General features: G+C 45.2%; 2 protein-coding genes across 2 annotated transcripts in view; both read left to right on the forward strand.

Annotated features, from left to right (window-relative positions):
* Positions 1 to 3,321, forward strand: part of LOC310996642 (four and a half LIM domains protein 1-like) — a 13,449-nt gene extending 10,128 nt beyond the window's left edge. The window contains exons 3-6 of the mRNA XM_083986074.1: positions 261 to 435; positions 753 to 922; positions 1,934 to 2,120; positions 2,753 to 3,321. Of these exons, the coding sequence (XP_083842200.1) occupies positions 261 to 435; positions 753 to 922; positions 1,934 to 2,120; positions 2,753 to 2,916 (696 nt within the window). The 3' untranslated portion in view covers positions 2,917 to 3,321. The remainder of the gene's footprint in view (positions 1 to 260; positions 436 to 752; positions 923 to 1,933; positions 2,121 to 2,752) is intronic.
* The window catches only part of cpeb4b (cytoplasmic polyadenylation element binding protein 4b), a 197,025-nt gene that overhangs the window by 99,737 nt on the left and 77,023 nt on the right, over positions 1 to 20,265 (forward strand). The window lies entirely within an intron of this gene.

A 20,265-nucleotide genomic window follows, 5' to 3' on the forward strand; every position in this document is an offset into this window, starting at 1 on the left:
GGAGATAGAGCCGTATCGCCGTAATTAGCTTAGCTCAAACACTGGAAGTGTATGGGTAGTGTTAGCCTGCCTCCACCTAAAGTCAGGCTAACACTACCCATACACTTCCAGTGTTTGAGCTAAGCTAATTACGGCGATACGGCTCTATCTCCCTTGTTACTGCACGCACAGTGGAAAGGATGGTGTCTATCTGCTGGTCATGGACTCGGGATGTTGGCGTATCCCTTTAACGAGCTGCTGTGATTGGCTGCCTCCACCAGGAGCTGAGCCATAAAGGGCGGTTCTGGCACGAGGAGTGTTTCCGCTGCGTGAAGTGCTACAAGCCTCTGGCCAAGGAGCCGTTCAGCACCAAGGACGAGCGCATCATGTGTGGGAAGTGTTGCTCCAGAGAAGACGCTCCGCGCTGCCACTGCTGCTACAAGGCCGTGCTGCCGGGTGAGGCTGTAGCCGCAACATAACACACAACACACAGCACACAACACACAACACACAACACACAACACGCAACATACAACACACAACACACAACACACAACACACAGCACACAGCACACAACACACAACATACAACATACGAACTTCATCTCTATCCATTATTTTCATTATCCATTCATCTGTTGATTATTAAACGATTAATCGATTAGTTGTTTGGTCAATAAAATGTTAAAAAATGTTAAAAACATCAATCAGTGTTTCTCAAACCACCAGACGACATCGTCCTCTAATGTCTTGTTTTGTCCACAAACCTTCAGGCTCAGAGACGGTCGAGTATAAAGGCAACACGTGGCACGATGAATGTTTCACCTGCGTCGGCTGTAAACGGCCAATCGGCTCGCAGAGTTTCCTCTCCAAAGGAAGTGACACCTACTGCAGCCCCTGCTACGACAGGAAGTTTGCTAAGCAGTGTGTCGGCTGCAGGAAGGTGAGAGACCACGTTCCCATGATGCACCTGTGTGTGTTCCCATGATGCACCTGTGTGTCTTTACTTTACTTTACTTTATTGGTTTATTTGGGTGGGACAGTGCACATCAATGTACATACTATAAAAACATGTAAATGAGCCAGAATATAGCAGCAGCTGCTCATTTCCATCCAGAGTCCCAAAACATAAAAACAGTACAGTGACAGAGAAACATAGTATTATAAATGACATAACAATGCAGACAACAAGGACACAACACAACAACTATAACCAGATAAAACATTGACATGTTTACAACACTTCCATGGGTAGTGGGACCTAAAGAGTTTCTGAGAGATAAAGTGCAAAGGTGCAAAAGTGCCGGGCCAAAGTGACAAGTGCTACAGTGCAGCAGTGCATCATGGGTACCAAGTTGTGTTGCACGGTGCCCTAAAGTGCACATCAGTTTAAAGTGCCAGGTGTATTGCATCAGATTAAAGTACGACATGGTATATTATTGTGGTATAGTAGGGAAATGATTATTTGTTCCTCACAGAAAACCAGTTGCAGTCACAGGTAGTTTACATGTTTAGATGCAGTTGACACCTTTTGAGGCTGTAGTACCTGAGAGTCCAGTAGAGGGCGTATGTGGATTAGCATAGGTCAAGGTTGGTGTTAAGTAGAAGAAGTGACACACCGGAAGAGAAGCCCATGTTGTGTACTGCCAGGCTGTTGATGGTCCAGTAAAGAAACCGCTGAACTGCTTTCCTGCGTTGAACCTCAGTGTTCTTTGTCTCTGTTGTGTGGACATTCATTCTTTTTTATTGAAGATGCAACAATTATCCACATATTAGAACAACTATTTATATTCTATCTATATTCACGTTTTTGTTGCCGATCTCATTCAAACACTGCAGGTATCACATGACTGCACCCTGACTGATTATTACACATGAACCATAAACACTGACACACAGTAACTATACCTGTCTGAACGTGTGGGTCTCTGTCTCTGTCTCTGTCTGTCTGCAGCCCATCACCTCTGGGGGAGTGAACTACCAGCAGCAGCCGTGGCACGGCCACTGCTTCGTGTGCAGCTGCTGCTCCGAGCCGCTGGCCGGGTCCAGCTTCACCAAGCACCAGGACCAGGTCTTCTGTGTCGACTGCTACAAGAGCTCGGTGGCCAAGAGGTGCAGCGGCTGCCACAACCCCATCACAGGTCAGCCTGCTCTAAACTGATCTAGAAACAGTTCCTTTAACTAAAGACCATGATGTCATCAAACACTGCTGGTTAAACACAGACAGAGCAGCGTTAAACTGATCCAGAAACAGTTCCTGATGAGTTTCTGATCTACAGTTGGAGACCCGGGGCCAGTTGGTCAAAAGGTTTCATCTGGATCAAAGTCCAGGGTTTGAAATCCCTTGTTTTTACATTAGTCAAGTTCATTATGAATGTTTATCCATGTGTTTCCAGTTCAAACTTTATTTAATTATCCAGTAGTCTGGGAAAAGTTCTTCATTTGTGAAAATTAAAAGTGAACTTTATCGCTGTAATGGATAAAAAATATAAATCTATAAATGTTTATATGTTACATTATAAATGTTGTGTATTTGAAAGTTTTCCTGATCCGACTAAAAGGTTGTGATCAACACAAACTGAGGATTGATCCAGATGAAAGCAGAGACTGGATCACGTGATCTGGTTTTAGTTTAGAAACGACTCATTTTAGAGATTTGATCCAGGATCTGATCAGATGTGTTAGATACCTGGATCAACTGGGTCCTGGTCTCTGCTGTGATGTGACCAGCTGACATGAATAAAGACTAACAGACTGTGCCCCCCCCCCCCAGGCTTCGGTAAAGGTGTGAACGTGGTGAACTACGAGGGAAACTCCTGGCACGAGTTCTGCTTCAACTGTCACCGATGTTCCCTCAGTTTGTCCAACAAACCGTTCGTGGCCAAAGGGAAAGAAGGAAGAGAAATCCTCTGCAGCGACTGTAGCAGCAAGCAGTGACATCACAGCTGTCCTGATGACATCACCGCTGCTGATGACATCACTCTGCTGTTGGACATGAACCCGTTGGGATGGTTGATGACATCATGGTTGTTGCTCTGTAGTTTCATCTCATTCAGACAGAAACGTCCTATGGGACTTATTGTCTTAATTGTCCATGTGGAAACTTCCCTACGACCAAAGTGTTTCTGTTTATTCTTCCAAATGAATCTATATTTGTAACTGATATTTTCCTATGGATCAATAAACTTATTAAACTTACTGTACATTTCAAGCAATTTAACTTTTATGCACTTTTCTACATCATGTTTCCTCAAAGGAAAGATGGAAATGTCAAATTGGAAAAATGAAAACCTGCATGCTTTGATGTGTTGCTACTAAGGAATAAATTTTCTACAAAGCTGAGTTTGCTGCTGTTTGATTATTGATGATTGATTATTGCAGATCTTGATGCTGAACTGTGTCGGTCCTATACTAATACAGTGAAAGGACTTCCTGTAACTTTGTGATGTCACAGTGGAGCAGCCATAAAGCCCCGCCCACTTGTTTTCTGTGTTTACAGGAAATCTGTTGTTTTTTTATTGGCTCTCTGACAGTCGGCCAATCAGAGGAGAGACTCAGAGTCAGAGAGAGGAAGTGGTTTTAAACTCTTCAAACCACAAATATAGAAATAAAACATGTCAGTAGCAGAAGATAAGAGCAGAGAAGAGGAAGATAAGAGGAGGATTGATGACTTTATGTTCCAGATGGATCGATCCGAGACGTTCAGCTTCCTGGGAAAAGTCAACACGGATTTAAGGGAGTTCACAGACACAGGGAGATGGATGTTTGTCAGGTGGAATTACACCTTTGTTCAGAGGCCAGGTGGCTTTTCTCTTTACTTTGACTGCTAAGATGATATTCAATAAGCAAATACACACACACACACACACACACACACACACACACACACACACACACACACACACACACACACACACACACACACACAGTATTACACCTGTGACCAATCACAGCTGGAACACACCTGAGAAAAGCACAGTGGTCCGTCACATCGTCTCAAACAGAGTTCAGATGGTGAAGCAGCATTTAGCTGTGATGCTGCAACAACTGGAACAAACTACCAGCAGAACTGAGATCAGCCCCAACTGTCAGCACCTTTAAATCCAGGTTAAAAACATTTCTCTTTTCACGTGCTTATAGCTGAGCTCTTTTTAAGAACTTTAAACTTTATCTATTTTCTTTTCTTTTACTTTTATTTGCTCTTGCTTTTAACTCTGTTTTTAGTGTTTGTTTTTATTCTGTTTTATGCTTCTCTTTAAAAAAAAAAGAAGTTTTGTCTTTATGTAAAGCACATTGAGTTGCCTTGGTATGAAATGTGCTATATAAATAAAGATGCCTTGCCTCTGTTTGCAGAAACGAGTTGGAGCTTCGTCTTCGGGTCTGAGCTTCGTCTTCGTCTCTGAGCTGGTTGGATGAAACCAGAGTTGAACTTGGCTGATTCATCTTCACTGCTCCACTTTGCTTTAGTGTTGTTTCATTTGTGCAGAAACGTAGGTACGTCTTCACTTTATACCAAGGTTTGGAAAATCTGACCAGAAGTTGTTATGGAAACATCATGATCTTGTTTTTTTTTTTTTTTTTTTCCAGATTTCAAGATGGTTTTCCTGCAGAAGCTCCTGAAGGTCTTGGTGTGTGTGTGTGTGTCTGTGCTGAGCAGCTCCGTCTCTGCTGTGGAGTCTGGTAGGTCTCAACGTCTCACTGGCTGCAGCTTACATATTATCATAACGGCTGCAAAAGAAAAACACAACATAAGTTGTAGCTACCATGTGTTGGAACCTGCAGTCCTTTAAGTTGAAGTTTCCCTCACACGACTGCAGAGTAGTGATGGAGAAACCACTGAATCAATATGAAGCAGTTGTTGTGAGATGGTTCAGTGTTTCGAAGCGTTTGATACTTTAAACATGGCGCCATCTGCTGGTCAACCTTCTACAGTAAAGAGCAAGGTGTCATGAGAAGATCCATCTGGAGGTTTTTAACTGTTTTTTCTGTTATACTTTGGGTGTAGGCTAATGCTATTTTAATTGTGTCATCATAACATACTGTAGCCTATGTAATAAAGATGCTTTTGCAGCATTGATAGACTTACAAAAATTATATTTACAAAATACAAAAATGTGGAAGAAAATTGGGAAATGCATGTGCAACTATTAGAAAAAGCTGGTGAGAGTGGGAAGAGGTTTTAATTTTTATTTAGTAAGAAGATAATTTGAGTTGAGTTTGGTTTCAGTCTGTTTCTCTTTGTGTCTAACTGCGAGGATGTCTGATAATCTTAACTCCCTCTCCCTGGTTTCCAATCAACGAAACTATCACAACAATGAACGCAAAACCCTCTTTCATCTCCAGACCGGGTCAGGGTCAGGGTCACCGCTCCTCCTGCCAAACGTTTAGAAGTTTAGAATCCAAATCTGCTGCAACTGCACGCCGTTGATACTTTATTTATTTTTTATTTTATTTTATTGTTTTATTGTACGTGGACAGTCCCAATTAATCAACTGCATCAAATACAGTAAAAAGGGCAGCTTTGGCCAGCATGGCTAATATCCTGCTGTAGTCCCCGGCCAGATGATCATGGGCACCCTAAAAAACAACAACAACACGTTTGACGTAATGAAGCTTCATTTGTTGAGTCACAGCGGCTTTGAAAGACCAAAACCTCTACTTAGAGCTCAACATCTCTACTGCAGAGTTTTATTCATTGTTGATGTCAGATGTTCAGTCTGATGATGATGATGATGATGATGATGATGGAAACATCTGTTCTCCTTCTCTGTCTCTATGTTGGTGATCTACTGCCTGTTGTCTACTGTATACTGTGTATTTACTATATATTTACTCTATATTTCTGTATATTTAAATATATTTCTGTATATTTCTGTATATTTACTCTATATTTCTGTATATTTCTGTATATTTATTTATATTTACTGTATATTTGTGTATATTTCTGTGGTCAGCCGCTCCGTTCAGCCTCTGGGGGAAGGTGTTGGACTCGAGCTCCGGCTGCAGCCACGTGAGACTGAAAGCTGCCGTGTCCGTCCCGGCTCTGCAGGAGTTCACCGTCTGTCTCCATCTCAAGTTTGAGGTTGGGATGTTTGACTCTGCTCCAGCTTTAAAGGGACAGTTCACATCTTTGCTGTGTGTGAGGAAATTAAATATTTAGGTCACGTCATATCTAATGACTGGTCGGATGACAAAGACCTTTATCGACAGCGATGTAAAATCTACTATCTACTATCAGGAAGTTTTCTATGTGTTCTGACTCTGTTAAATGTTCTCTGTTTAGAACTTACATAACACCTCTATACACCTCCCAATTGTGGTCCAATTATAAGTAAAAGAGCTGCAGAGGCTCAAGGTAGCATACAATGATGCAATGAGGTTCCTGCTCTGTGTCCCTCGGTGGCATAGTGCCAGTCATGTGTTTGTGTCTAATAGAGTGCCAACCTGTGAGGCTCTTAAGACAGTTGATGTTTAGTTTTATGTGTCGCCTCGACAAATCAGAGAATCACATAATTGAGGCTCTAGGCCCATTGAAAAGCTGCTACCGATTCACTTCTAGGCTAATATAAGGTGGCATTGGTGCAATAATCTGTATATTTTATGAAATGCACACTCTTCTTGTATTTTTGTACTTTATTTTAATTTTTGTACTATTTATATTGTTTGACTTGTGATATGGACCTGTGTCTGAAATAAAGCTTATATAATAATAATATATTTTCTCTAACACCTGGTCTGTCCCGTGCAGCTGCAGCCGTCCTCCCCCTGGACGGCCTTCACCTACCTCCATCCAGAGGTCCAGCGTGTGGATCTAGGTCTGGGGGGCCAGCGGGGCCGTGTTCTGGTCTGGCTGTGTGGGACCGAGTGGACGACCGACCGGGTCCGCCTCAGCGTGTCCCGGTGGTTCCCAGTGTGTCTCACCTGGTCCCACGGCCGAGACAGACCGGCCCTGTACATCGAGGGCGTCCCGGTTGCCCTGACGACAGGTAGCGTTTATTTATTATACCGTTTAAACGTCTTTCAGCCTCTTCTCGTTATTTACTATTTATTTCTCACAGTTAGTGTTTCATAGTTTTATGTCCAGTGACGTGAGGGACGGACGTTTGTCTCAGTAAGAACTGAGTCTTAAACCACCGGAGACGACACAGTGACAAGTCCAACTCAGGGTTCAGGGTCAAATATATATAGTATAATTATACTAGAAAATTTCCTCTGGGGAAATTTTGAATGGGCCACGGGAGCTACTGCCGGTTTTGCCATCTCTGTCAATATGGGAATCAAACCCACGATCTTAAGGTCAAGACAGAGCTGATCAGACAGACACATGATCATCTTTCTATAAGCACTGATATGGAGGAGCTGTAACCACATTAGGTTAACTCTGTGTGTGTGTGTGTGTGTGTGTGTGTGTGTGTGTGTGTGTGTGTGTGTGTGTGTGTGTGTGTGTGTGTGTGTGTGTGTGACTGTAATCACATGAAGCTGGCTCTAGAGTCTGTGTGTGTGTGTGTGACTGACTTGACACATAGTTAGTTAGTAGCTGCATCCTGTGTCAGTCTGATTTAGCTGTGTCGGTGTTTATAAACATTTAAACGAGCGCCAGGTGGATTGTTTATGAAGTTAACGAGCTCTGGCCTGAGGATCAAAGAGGTTACCACGGCGATAGGGCCCCCGCAGGCTGAGACAGACAGAAACGTGGAGAAAAAGAGCCATTTTCTGCCTCTGCACCGGTCTCACATTTAGGCTTAGCATGACAAAACGGTAACTCCTATCAGAACAAAACACAGATCAACGTTGCTCTAAGGACTTACTGAAAATGTTGGTACGATTTGGTGTTTCTACAGTAAATATTTTGGCGACGCTGGCAGTTTTAAAACATCAGGCCGTTCTGCTTCTCTCAGAAAATATTTGTATTGGAGTCAATGAGGAGCAGAGACAGACGTGGCCGCACTTAGAGGCTCAGAGTTTAAATTCTGTAAGTCTCTCTGATATTTTGAGCAGATGATGAGAGACAGAACAAGTTTGTCTTACAAATTCTGAAAAAATTATGTGTGTAGAGTGTAAATTGTGGCCGTTTGGAGTTTGGAAAGAGAAAAAATCTGGAGTTTTTCTGGCATCTCTCTCACTCTAACCGATGATGTCACGCACTCTGACACGAACATTCCGTCCAATACACACCCATTATAATCTCATAATTTCTCCAAAAATGATCATGGTCATTGATCAGGGATTGATCAAAAACTATATGACCTATCAAAACGTGGAGTAATACGCCAATACACAAGACTTGTGTCTACTGTTTAAAGTTTAAATGGAGTCTCTAGGTGAAAGTATGCCTGAGCAGTAGACGTTTGTTAAACTCCAATGATTGGTCTTTTTCGCTCTTTTTTTCCGCCCGTCCCATGGACTTACATGCAAAAATTTTGCGCAGTAAACTGTTGAGAAAAGTAATAGCATACTGATCCCAATCAAGATGCATGTTTTGATATATAATTTGTCTAGTAGTGAATTGAAAATCGTCCGGAAGAGGACACACACACGTCTCTGTCTGAAACCAGTTTGAGGAATTATGAGCTGAAAATGGTGAAAGCTTGAAGCTTGATGTGAGTCCTCAGCCTCCATCTGGAGTTAGACAAAACCGAGGTATCATATCAACCTGTTGTTTCTCCCATTCTTTCCTTTTCCCTTCTCTTACTTTGTGTTTCAATTATTTTTGGTACTTCAAAATGAAAATCAAATGAACCAATCTCTTTTTGTTTAGTTCCCATTCATCATGATCATGAAAAGAAATCCAATGACCAAAAGATACAGAAATGTAATGTGGTGTGTCTCTATGTTGGACCAGTCCCAGATGAACATGAACTGATGAAGCCTCTTGGATGAAGGTGGAACGTCTTCTAGACAAATAACCAAGTCCAGTTGCTTTCCATTTAAATTTCTTTGGGGATAACGATGACCTGGACAAATGAGAATATTCACAGGCCTATCTGAGTGTGTTTGACCAGAGGATTGTTCCTCTCTCCTCTCTCCTAGATCCGTCCTCTGAGCCTCCTCCCTCCTCGTGTCCATCCCTGGCCGCCAACGGGACTCTGGTTCTGGGAGTTCGTCGCCCCGTTCATCCTGCGTCTCTGTCCTCGGTGTCTCTGTTCCGGCTGTGGGGACGAGAGCGCAGCGAGCAGGAAGTGACGTCGCTGTGCTGCTCTGAGGGTGACGTGGTGAACTGGGAGAGGGACAGCTGGGACACCGAGACGTGTCCTCTGGTCTCTGACCCCAGTCTGCAGTGTGGTGAGACTCTCTGATTAAACACAACATTTACCACAGGAAGTGAGTGTTGAGGTGCAGCCGGTGTTTTACAGCCGCGTCCTGCAGACACAGCGTCTCTCTGCCTCACAGCAAATATTGACCATCGGATGATAAATATAGAAGATCAATAACAATAAAACACATTCATCACTTCTGTCTGCTCAGGTCAAACTGTATTAAAACATTTAGAGATAGGCTAATTGTTTTACAATAACCTTATTCATTCATCTGTTTGTCCAGTTGGTTTCAAGAGTTTTTATTTTCAGAAAAACTGTTTTAATTATGTAAATAAAATATCTAAATATATAATCTGTTCTCTCTTTAATCAAAAAGTGACAAACAACAGCCCAAACTTGTGTCCTTTGTGTTGATATTAACAAGTCAAAGTCAAGTCAAAATCATTTATTAGTCTCCCGTGGGAGATATTTCTCTGGGACAGAGAGCAGTGCTGCTTCACAACAAGACAAAAACAGTACAACAGAAGAGCTGCAGGAAAGTACTTAAAACATACAGTAAAATCATTAAAGTGCAATATGCCTCAGAGAGTAGATAGTGGCAGATGTATGGACACACAAACATTCATACACATCATCACACAAGCTGCTCATTCATAAGTTTAATGGACAGTGGGATGAAGGAGTTTTTGAGGCGATTGTGCCTGCACAGAGGGACTCGGTCTCTTCTACCTGAGTTTAAGAGCTCATATTCAGGGAGAAGTGCATGCATAGAGTCTGTTAGAATAGAGTTTGCCAACCTGATGGTGGCCTGTTCAAACAGATCTTGAGGTGTGTGAGGGACAGGGGAACCCAAGACTTTACCAGCCGTCTTAACCAGATTAAGTATTTGAGATTTGGCTTTTACTGTGAGATTAGCGAACCAGGACGTACAGTAATGCCGTATCTCAGGATGGACTCGATGGCAGCGCAGTAGAAGATTGCACACATTATGTAATGAACCATTGTCTGCTTCACAGTGTCTCAAATGAGCTCTGTCGTCTCTTTTTGTCAGAATGGTCCTTTTACGAAGTCAGGATGATGTTTGCCATCATTTGTTACGACGGGAACAACACAGAGTCGTACACGGCCAGAGAGATGGCTCATCACTGGGTAACACACACACACACACACACACACACACACACACACACACACACACACACACACACACACACAACTACACACAGACACTGATGATCAGATGAAACCATAAAGACCTGAACATGTTTCATGTGTCGCTCTCTGAATATCAACTCTTCTGGTGCAGGAGATGATGAAATAACTGGATCATGTCATAAATATAAAGGTTAAAGGTTGAACCACTGCTGTTTGTTGTTATTGTTATGTATTTGTTGTTGTTGTTGTTGGTGCAGATCCGAGCGGTGCTGCCGACCAGCATGTATCTGAACAGAGTGTCGGTGTTCGGAGTGAAAAGGTAGAAGAAGTTTACAACACTGACCGTCATATATTCAGTTATAAAACACTGTGTTGCATCAGTTCAACAGTTAATTACATTAAATGACCACCAGAGGGAGCTGATGGGTCAGCGCTCACAGAGTTCCTCATGTTTTAATTAGATTAAATAACCACCAGAGGGAGCCGCTGGGCCAGAGCTCACAGAGTTCCTCATGTTTTAAGTACAATAAATGACCGACAGAGTTCCTCATGTTTTAATGACATTAAATAACCAACACAGTTTCTCATGTTTTAATTAGATTAAATGACCAGCAGAGGGAGCCAATGGGCCAGAACTCATGTTTTAATGATATTAAATAACCAACAGAGTTCCTCATGTTTTAATTACATTAAATGACCACCAGAGGGAGCCGACGGGCCAGAACTCACAGTGTTCCTCATGTTTTCCTCAGGTCCAAACCAGAAGAAGAAAACGCTGTGGAGCCATCACATGAAGACAAACTGGTAAGAAAAGACACGACTGATAAATGAAACAGGTTGACACAGAGATTATTATCTTATGTAAAGCAACGACTGTCTAATGTTATTAGATGCAGTTGGTCACGTTTCTATACCAGTCATATTAATGTAAATTAAATAGAGTTATTGATGTGGTTCTATGACAGAGAGCAGAGAACATTTGTATATTTATCATGTTGGGAACACTTTATTTGACACGTATCTCTATTAAGCATTATAACTAGACTTATAATGAGTTATAATACAGTTATATAACTGTATAATTATAGTTATACACACTCATAAATGATCATAAAGCTTTATAACAATAATCATAACACACTATAAAGCATTTTATCATGACTTATAAGCTCAGGTATTATAATACGTTATAATTGTTATTAACTCTCTGACAATGACCACACCGATAATGCATTATAAATATAGTTATAATGTGTTATAATTGGCTTATAAACATGTATTACTATCATTATAAACACTCATTAATTATCATAAGACTTTATAACAATAATCATAACACACTATAAAGCATTTTATCATGACTTATAAGCTCAGGTATTATAATACGTTATAACTGTTAGTAACTGGCTCAGGTGGAGGTGGCGTCTGTGAAAAGTCACCGTGGTAACGCAGTGAGGAGGAATGGAGCGTTACACTGATGCTGCATTCACCTGCAGTCGGGCAGACGGCCGTCGCTAACAAACCAGATGTCATTTTAGTCACAGAAGTCCAGAGAAAGACGGTAAAACAATACGACATCGCCATATCGTCACGTGTATTGTTTTGCCTCGTGCTGACGGACCACTTGTTTACATAGAGGCTTGTTTATGCCGTTACGTGCAGCGGCTGTCGTCCATCTGACGTCTGCCCTATTCCAGGTGAATGCAGCATGAAAAATACGATTGAGTTGCTTGTGATATACAACCACAACGCTAGATGCGAGGAATACCTACACAATGTACCTTTAAAAGAACTATTTTTGTGTTAAATGTAACGTGTCCTCCCCCCCTCAGGAGCGCTGGGTGACGCCCAACATCAACAGGTAACATGAACTCACTTTATGTTCATATGACATCTCCATGTTTTACAGAATCGTCTCTTCACAGTGACACAATATTACATGACCTGGTCTCCTGTGTGTCCTCTGTGTGTCCTGTGTGTCCTCTGCAGGTTTCGCTGTCTGATCCATGTCAGTGTGATTCCCAGTCTGGACGTGTCGGCGGTGCAGAACCAGATCTACATGAAGCTGAAGAAGCCGTTCCTCCAGACGGAGCCGCTGCTGCAGCTGCTGGCTGACGAAGGCAGCATACACACCACGCCTATAGGTAAGGCAAGGCGATTTTATTTGTATAGCCTGTTTTTACCACCAGTTTGGTTACCAACTCCATAGAAAACCCTTTTAACGGGGAAAACCAGGAGAAAGCTCAGGGTGAGCAACAGAGGAGGGATCCCTCACCCAGGACGGACAGAGATGTTGTTACAGACAAGAAAACAGTTTATAACAGAGAATGCGGTTAGCATGGAAATGTTGACAACAGCTGAAGGAGGAAGCTTCTGGTAGGCAAGGGAGGCAGGGAGAGCAGACCAGCTTAATGGGAGGACTGGATGGCAGACTGGTTCATAGGAAGAGAGAGCAGACCAGCTTAATGGGAGGACTGGATGGCAGACTGGTTCATAGGAAGAGAGGGCAGACCAGCTTAATGGGAGGACTGGATGGCAGACTGGTTCATAGGAAGAGAGGACAGACCAGCTTAATGGGAGGACTGGATGGCAGACTGGTTCATGGGAAGAGAGGACAGACCAGCTTAATGGGAGGACTGGATGGCAGACTGGTTCATGGGAAGAGAGGACAGACCAGCTTAATGGGAGGACTGGATGGCAGACTGGTTCATGGGAAGAGAGGACAGACCAGCTTAATGGGAGGACTGGATGGCAGACTGGTTCATAGGAAGAGAGGACAGACCAGCTTAATGGGAGGACTGGATGGCAGACTGGTTCATGGGAAGAGAGGACAGACCAGCTTAATGGGAGGACTGGATGGCAGACTGGTTCATAGGAAGAGAGGGCAGACCAGCTTAATGGGAGGACTGGATGGCAGACTGGTTCATAGGAAGAGAGAGCAGACCAGCTTAATGGGAGGACTGGATGGCAGACTGGTTCATGGGAAGAGAGGACAGACCAGCTTAATGGGAGGACTGGATGGCAGACTGGTTCATAGGAAGAGAGGGCAGACCAGCTTAATGGGAGGACTGGATGGCAGACTGGTTCATAGAGGACAGACCAGCTTAATGGGAGGACTGGATGGCAGACTGGTTCATAGAAAGAGAGGACAGACCAGCTTAATGGGAGGACTGGATGGCAGACTGGTTCATAGGAAGAGAGGGCAGACCAGCTTAATGGGAGGACTGGATGGCAGACTGGTTCATAGAGAGCAGACCAGCTTAATGGGAGGACTGGATGGCAGACTGGTTCATAGGAAGAGAGGACAGACCAGCTTAATGGGAGGACTGGATGGCAGACTGGTTCATGGGAAGAGAGGACAGACCAGCTTAATGGGAGGACTGGATGGCAGACTGGTTCATAGGAAGGGAGCGATCTGTGTGTGTGTGTGTGTTTAAACTCACTCTACTTGACAATGATGGTGTGTCTCTGCAGAGAACTTCTCTACTGCCACCACCAGTCCTCCATCTCCTGCTCCTCCTCCAGCACCAACTCCTCCTTCCACCTCCTCCTCACCCACCTCCACTGCTGCAGCTGCAACCAGCAGCACAACCAGCTACACACCCATCTCCACTACTGCAGCTGCAACCAGCAGCTACACAACCAGCAGCACAACCAGCTACACACCCATCTCCACTGCTGCAGCCACAACCAGCAGCTACACACCCATCTCCACCACTGCAGCCACAACCAGCAGCTACACACCCATCTCCACCACTGCAGCCACAACCAGCAGCTACACACCCATCTCCACTGCTGCAGCCACAACCAGCAGCAACACACCCATCTCCACTGCTGCAGCCACAACCAGCAGCTACACACCCATCTCCACTGCTGCAGCCACAACCAGCAGCTACACACCCATCTCCACTGCTGCAGCCACAACCAGCAGCAACACACCCATCTCCACTGCTGCAGCCACAACCAGCAGCACAACCAGCTACACAACCAGCAGCAGCAGCTCAAACATCTCAGGTCAGTGTCTCTCTTCCAGCCAATCACAGCTCTGGTGTCTTCAGGGAGAGGAAACGTTGGTTGTGTGTGGATCTTGTGTGCAGAGTTGTACTTCGAGGTGAAGGTGAACGTGTCCATGACCGGAGACTGTGATCCGGAGCAGATCCTCTCCACCTGGGTAACGGACACACACCACAGCCTCCTTCTTCTTCACATACAGAACATAGAATATATAATAATATATATATAGAATTATGAAACTGATCATTGATTGAGTGACATCAATATTCAAAATAGTTACAGCAATGATGAGAAGTAATAGCCTGACCATCCAGACTATATCATTAACATGTCTAGTCTGGCAACAAGCGGTAGACCTGGGCTCAATCCAGGGGGATGAAGGCTGTCTTTCAAACTGCCTCTGCACCAATAGGGTAGCGCTACGACCAATCGGAGCAAAGAGCAGGATGACGTCAGTAGATTAAACTTTTCCCATATCCCGTCGGCAAAACACCAAATACATCCTTCTTCTAAATGAACGACTTCAGTGCAGTTTCTGGCTCAACTTTTAAAGAAAATGACAAGTTTAATTCTTTCAAAGTTGATGCCAACGCCGATTCAAACCATTCCTTTGCCAAAGCCATCGTCTTGTCATGTTTTTCACCGTCGCAAGTATGTCGTCATGGCGTTAAGCCGCCCAACGACTCTCTAAACAGATAGAGCGCTGTGATTGGTCAACACAATCGGTGTTCGAGACTCAAAAAGTTCCTATGGCTCGTTTCTAGACCCACCTACGGAGCAAAGAGATCTGCTGCTGCTAGGGGGCAGAGAGATTTATAGGCTAGAGAAGTAATAAAAACTAAATGAATGGATAAACAGCTGAAAGAAAAGATTCATGAAACAACGGTTGTTAAAGCAGCTGAAGTTAAACATGTGTCTTTAGTGAGAGATTTGCCTGGTATCAGATCTATTGTCTTTAATCGTCTCTCAGCTCAACTCGTCTCTGCCTGACGACATGATGATGGTGCTGGACTTCCAGCTGCTTCCTAAGACACACAGGTAAACCTCTGTTCACACGAGTCCCTGAGTCTGATGCATGGAAACGAGTCTGAACGTTGATCTGCTCTCAGGTTTCATCCTCAGCTGCAGACAAACCTCAGCAGCCTCCACGGAGTAAGTCCAGAACTCAGAGTTTATTTACCAGATACTCACACCTTCATGTTGTGAATTTAGCTGCAGAGTTTTACAGTTTTACAGAGAAAAAACCTAGAATGACCGGGCACAGTAATAATAGTTAAAGGGACAACGAGGAGTTTGTATTTGGTTCTAATAGAGTCATATTAATGTGGATGAATCTACGTTACCACTTGTTAATGGCTCCATTTACATAAATATATCGTTTTGTCTTTATAGTTATTGTGTTATTATTATTTAGTGGTCGACTCGTCCAGTATTTCCTACTTTCAGTTTCCCGGACGCTGCCCGGCGGCTCATGGGAATAATGCTGCCTAGTTGGCATCGTTTATGGTCGGAACTACGACGGTATCTGATCGTCTTCCAACCTCCGATCAATAAAAACATTCTTCTCAAATGTTTTCTCTTCCGTCCATCTTGCGCCGGTCCAAGAATTTCACCGTGCACGCTGAGGCTCATGGGAAATGTAGTGAAAACACTTCACTTTCTGAAACTCCTCGTTGTCCCTTCAAGTGTCACACTGGTAAATGACATGAACAAAAACATAATGTAACTCCTTGTATCTTTAACCTGAAGCTGAAAACACTTTTTTTTCTCCAGATGTTCATATTGAACATCTCCAGGTACGGATACTCTCAGGTCTCACAGCTCCTGAATGTGAAGTGGAGCTCACACACTGAGGGAGAATAAACACACACACACACACACACACACACACACACACACACACACACACACACACACACACACACACACACACACACACACACACACACACACACACACACACACACACACACACACACACACACACACGCACACCATGTCTGCTACTCTCATCTGCAAGTCATCAATGCACGTATCACTTGATCCATATGCTGAATGAATAACTGAATGTCGGCACTGATTGCGTTACTATTATTGTCTGTCTTGTTTCTATGTGGTTGTAGTTTAAGGTTTAACTTTTAATCTCGTTGTGCTGTTGTGCAATGACAAATAAATTCTGATTCTGATTCTTTACACACACTGCAAAAACTCAAAATCTTACCAAGAATATTAGTCTTATTTCTAGTCAAAACTAATGTCATTCTACTTAAAATCAGACTCATCACATTAAAAAGCAGCTTGTTTTTAGACACTTTTTACTTCTTTCAAGCAGATTTTCACTTGAAATAAGTAGAAAAATCTGATAGTGGAGCAAGTTTTTCTTTCTTACTACAAGCACAAAAAACTTACTTTCACTGGCAGATTTTTCTACTTATTTCAAGTGAAAATTTGTTTGAAACAAGTGAAAATGATCTAAAAACAAGTTCATTTCTAGGTGATGAGTCTTATTTTAAGTGGAAAGAGTTTAGTTTTGACTAGAAATGAGACATTTTGACAAGAAATCAGACAAATATTCTTGGACAGATGTAGAGTTTTTGCAGTGTCCGGTAACACCCAGCTGTGTGTTGACCAGCTGTAGGTTGTTGACCAGTGTGTGTGTCCTGTGTGTGTGTGCAGAGTGAGCTGTGTGTTCCAGGTCCAGGTCTTGATGTCTCAGTCAGACTCTCAGCAGATGGAGGAGCAGATACGAGCTCTTCTGCTGTCGCCCTACGACGACGGCTCCGTCACCATAGCGACTGAGGACATAGAGATCAGTCGTATCTGTGAGTGATCCTCGTTCACACGTCGACCTAACCCTAACCCCAACGACCTTTAACCACAGCGGGCTGAGTGTGTGTGTGTGTGTGTGTGTGTGTGTGTGTGTGTAGTGATCCTGCAGTGTGACGCTGAGTCCCACCAGACCAGACGAGGCCTGTTCCTGTGGCCCGCCACCGCCGGAGGGAAACTGGCCACGCAGCCGTGTCCCCTCAACCCACGCCGCTCCGCCTCCAGACTCTGGTGAGAGACACGTGTTTGTTCAAATGAGCTAATCACTGAACATTCAACCAGAAAGACTCAAGCGAAAAAAATATAACCAGAAAGATTCAAGCAGAAAGATTCAGCTAGAATGATTTAAGCAGAAGCATTCACCCTGAAAGATTCAAGCTGAAAGATTCCTGTCGTAGACCTGTCTGTGGTCTAGTCTCTATTTATCTGGTCGACTGTACAAACCTGAACATATATTGTACGTAGAACATCCAACCAGAAACATTTGTGTGTGTGTGTGTGTGTGTCAGTAAGCTGTGCCTCAGGACACACTGGATGGCCCCGGAGCTGGACGACTGCCCCCTGGTGGTGGAGACGATCCCGGATCTGGACCACGTCCAGGTCTCAGCCGGTCGGTGTCTCATGGTGACATTAATACTGATCAAACCTAAAATATCTAAATATGCAGGAAGTCAGTTGAAGACAGTTTTACCAACATTAATTCCATCCATCCATCCATTGTCCACCACTTTAAAAGGGAAAGGGAGGGTATAGAGCTGGTCCAGTGTACCACGGGAGGCTGAGGGGTGTGATCCCCCGGTAGTTGGGACACACCCTCCGGTCCCCCTTTTTGAAGAGAGGGACCACCACCCCGGTCTGCCAGTCCAGAGGCAGACCGCCACGCGATGCTGCAGAGGCGTGTCAGCCACGACAGCCCCGCGACATCCAGAGACTTGAGGTACTCAGGGCAGATCTCATCCACCCCCGGTGCCTTGCCACTGAGGAGCTTCCGGACTACCTCAGTGACTTCAGCTTGGGTGATGAATGAATCGACCTCTGAGTCCTCAGCCTCTGCTTCCTCGACGGAAGGCGTGTCAGTGGGATTGAGGAGATCCTCAAGTATTCCTTCCACCGCCCGACGATATCCCCAGTCGAGGTCAACAGCTCCCCTCCTCCACTGTAAACAGTGTTGGCGGAGCACTGCTTCCCCCTCCTGAGGCGTCGGATGGTTTTCCAGAATTTCCTCAAGGCCGACCAGTAGTCCTCCTCCATGGCCCCCCCGACAGGGGATTCTGCCAGACGTTCCCAGCAGACCCTCACGATACGCTTGGGTCTGCCAAGTCTGTCCAGCTTCCTCCCCTGCCAGCGGATCCAACTCACCACCAGGTGGTGATCAGTTGACAGCTCAGCCCCTCTCTTCACCCGAGTGTCCAAGACATACGGCCGGAGGTCAGATGACACGACTACAAAGTCGATCACTGACCTCCGGCCTAGGGTGTCCTGGTGCCACGTGCACTGATGGACACCCTTATGCTCCAACATGGTGTTCGTTATGGACAAACTGTGGCTAGCACAGAAGTCCAATAACAAAACACCGCTCGGGTTCAGATCGGGGAGGCCGTTCCTCCCAATCACACCTCTCCAGGTAACACTGTCGCTGTCTAGTGAGCGTAGAAGTCCCTCAGCAGAACGATGGAGTCCCCAGTTGGAGCAGCTTCCACTCCTCCCAGGGCCTCCAGGAAGGCCGGGTACTCTGCACTGCTGTTCGGCTCGTAGGCCGAGACAACGGTGAGAGACCTGTCCCCCAGCCTCTCTCCAGGAGTTGGTTCCAGAGCCCAGGCTGTGCGTGGAGGTGAGCCCGACTATCTCTAGCCGGTACCACTCAACCTCCAGCACGAGCTCAGGCTGTTTCCCCCCCAGCGAGGTGACATCCATGTCCCTAAAGAGTCGTTGTCCAGGGATTGGGTCGCCGGGGCCCCCGCCCACGGCTGCCACCCAGAGCACAAGGCACCGACCCCTCATGGTCCTTCCTGCGGGTGGTGGTCCGACTGAAAGGCCAGCCCACGTTGCTCCTTCGGTCTGAGCCTGGCCACCAGGCGCTGGCCTGCGAGCCCCGACCCCCGGCCTGGCTCCAGTCCGGGCGACGTAAACTTCCTTGCTGTAACACACTCTACTGTAAATACTGCAGTACTTGTCTCACCACTGTTTCACTGGTTGTTACAATATCAGTATTTAACCCTTGACAGTGGCGCTGAGCTTCAGTGAGACGATGGAGCTGATCCTAGATCATATTGATCTGTCTCCAGACAACGCTCTGGACGTGGTGCAGATGATGGAGGACTTGCTGAGGAACCGGTCCCGGCTGAGCCACCAGGAGCTGCTCACCGTCCTCACCAAGCTGCAGGACCTGGTGGACCGCAGTCCGGTCACGCCGGCCCTGGGCCAGGCCCTCATCAACATCCTGTCTGACATCCTGCAGTCAGACAGCGACTTACTGCCCTTCACCAACACGTAAGACCTCTACACCTCTAGACTTGCTGCTCTTCACCAACACGTAAGACCTCTAGACCTCTACACCTCTAGATCTCTAGAGCCCCAGACCTCCAGACCTCTAGACTTGCTGCCCTTCACCAACACGTAAGACCTCTAGACCCCCAGACTTCTAGATCTCCAGGCCTAAAATAAATTGTGTGCTATGCTAAGTAATGCATTGCACTTATTGTACTGCCTTAGTTGTCAATGCTTGTCATGTTGTAGTATTGTGTGTTGGATGTTTGTACGTACAGAGTGACGATCAATTTCCCTTCACAGGGATAAATAAAGTAAACCAACCAACCAACCAACCTCTAGACCTCCAGACCAGCTGAGCTCGTCCTGTTGGAGACGTGATGCGTTCACTGACCCGCTCCCTGTGTTTCCTCCACAGGATTCTGAACATCACCGAGGCCGTGGGCGACCGGATGGTGGGCTACCAGGGCTCCTCCAGCCTGGTGGCTTCGGCCGTGGCCATCTCCGTGGTGGACGTGGCTCCTGGACACTTCAACAGTCTGACGTT

Source organism: Trachurus trachurus (genome assembly GCF_905171665.1).
Source record: "Trachurus trachurus genome assembly, chromosome: 14".
Lineage (NCBI taxonomy): Eukaryota > Metazoa > Chordata > Actinopteri > Carangiformes > Carangidae > Trachurus > Trachurus trachurus.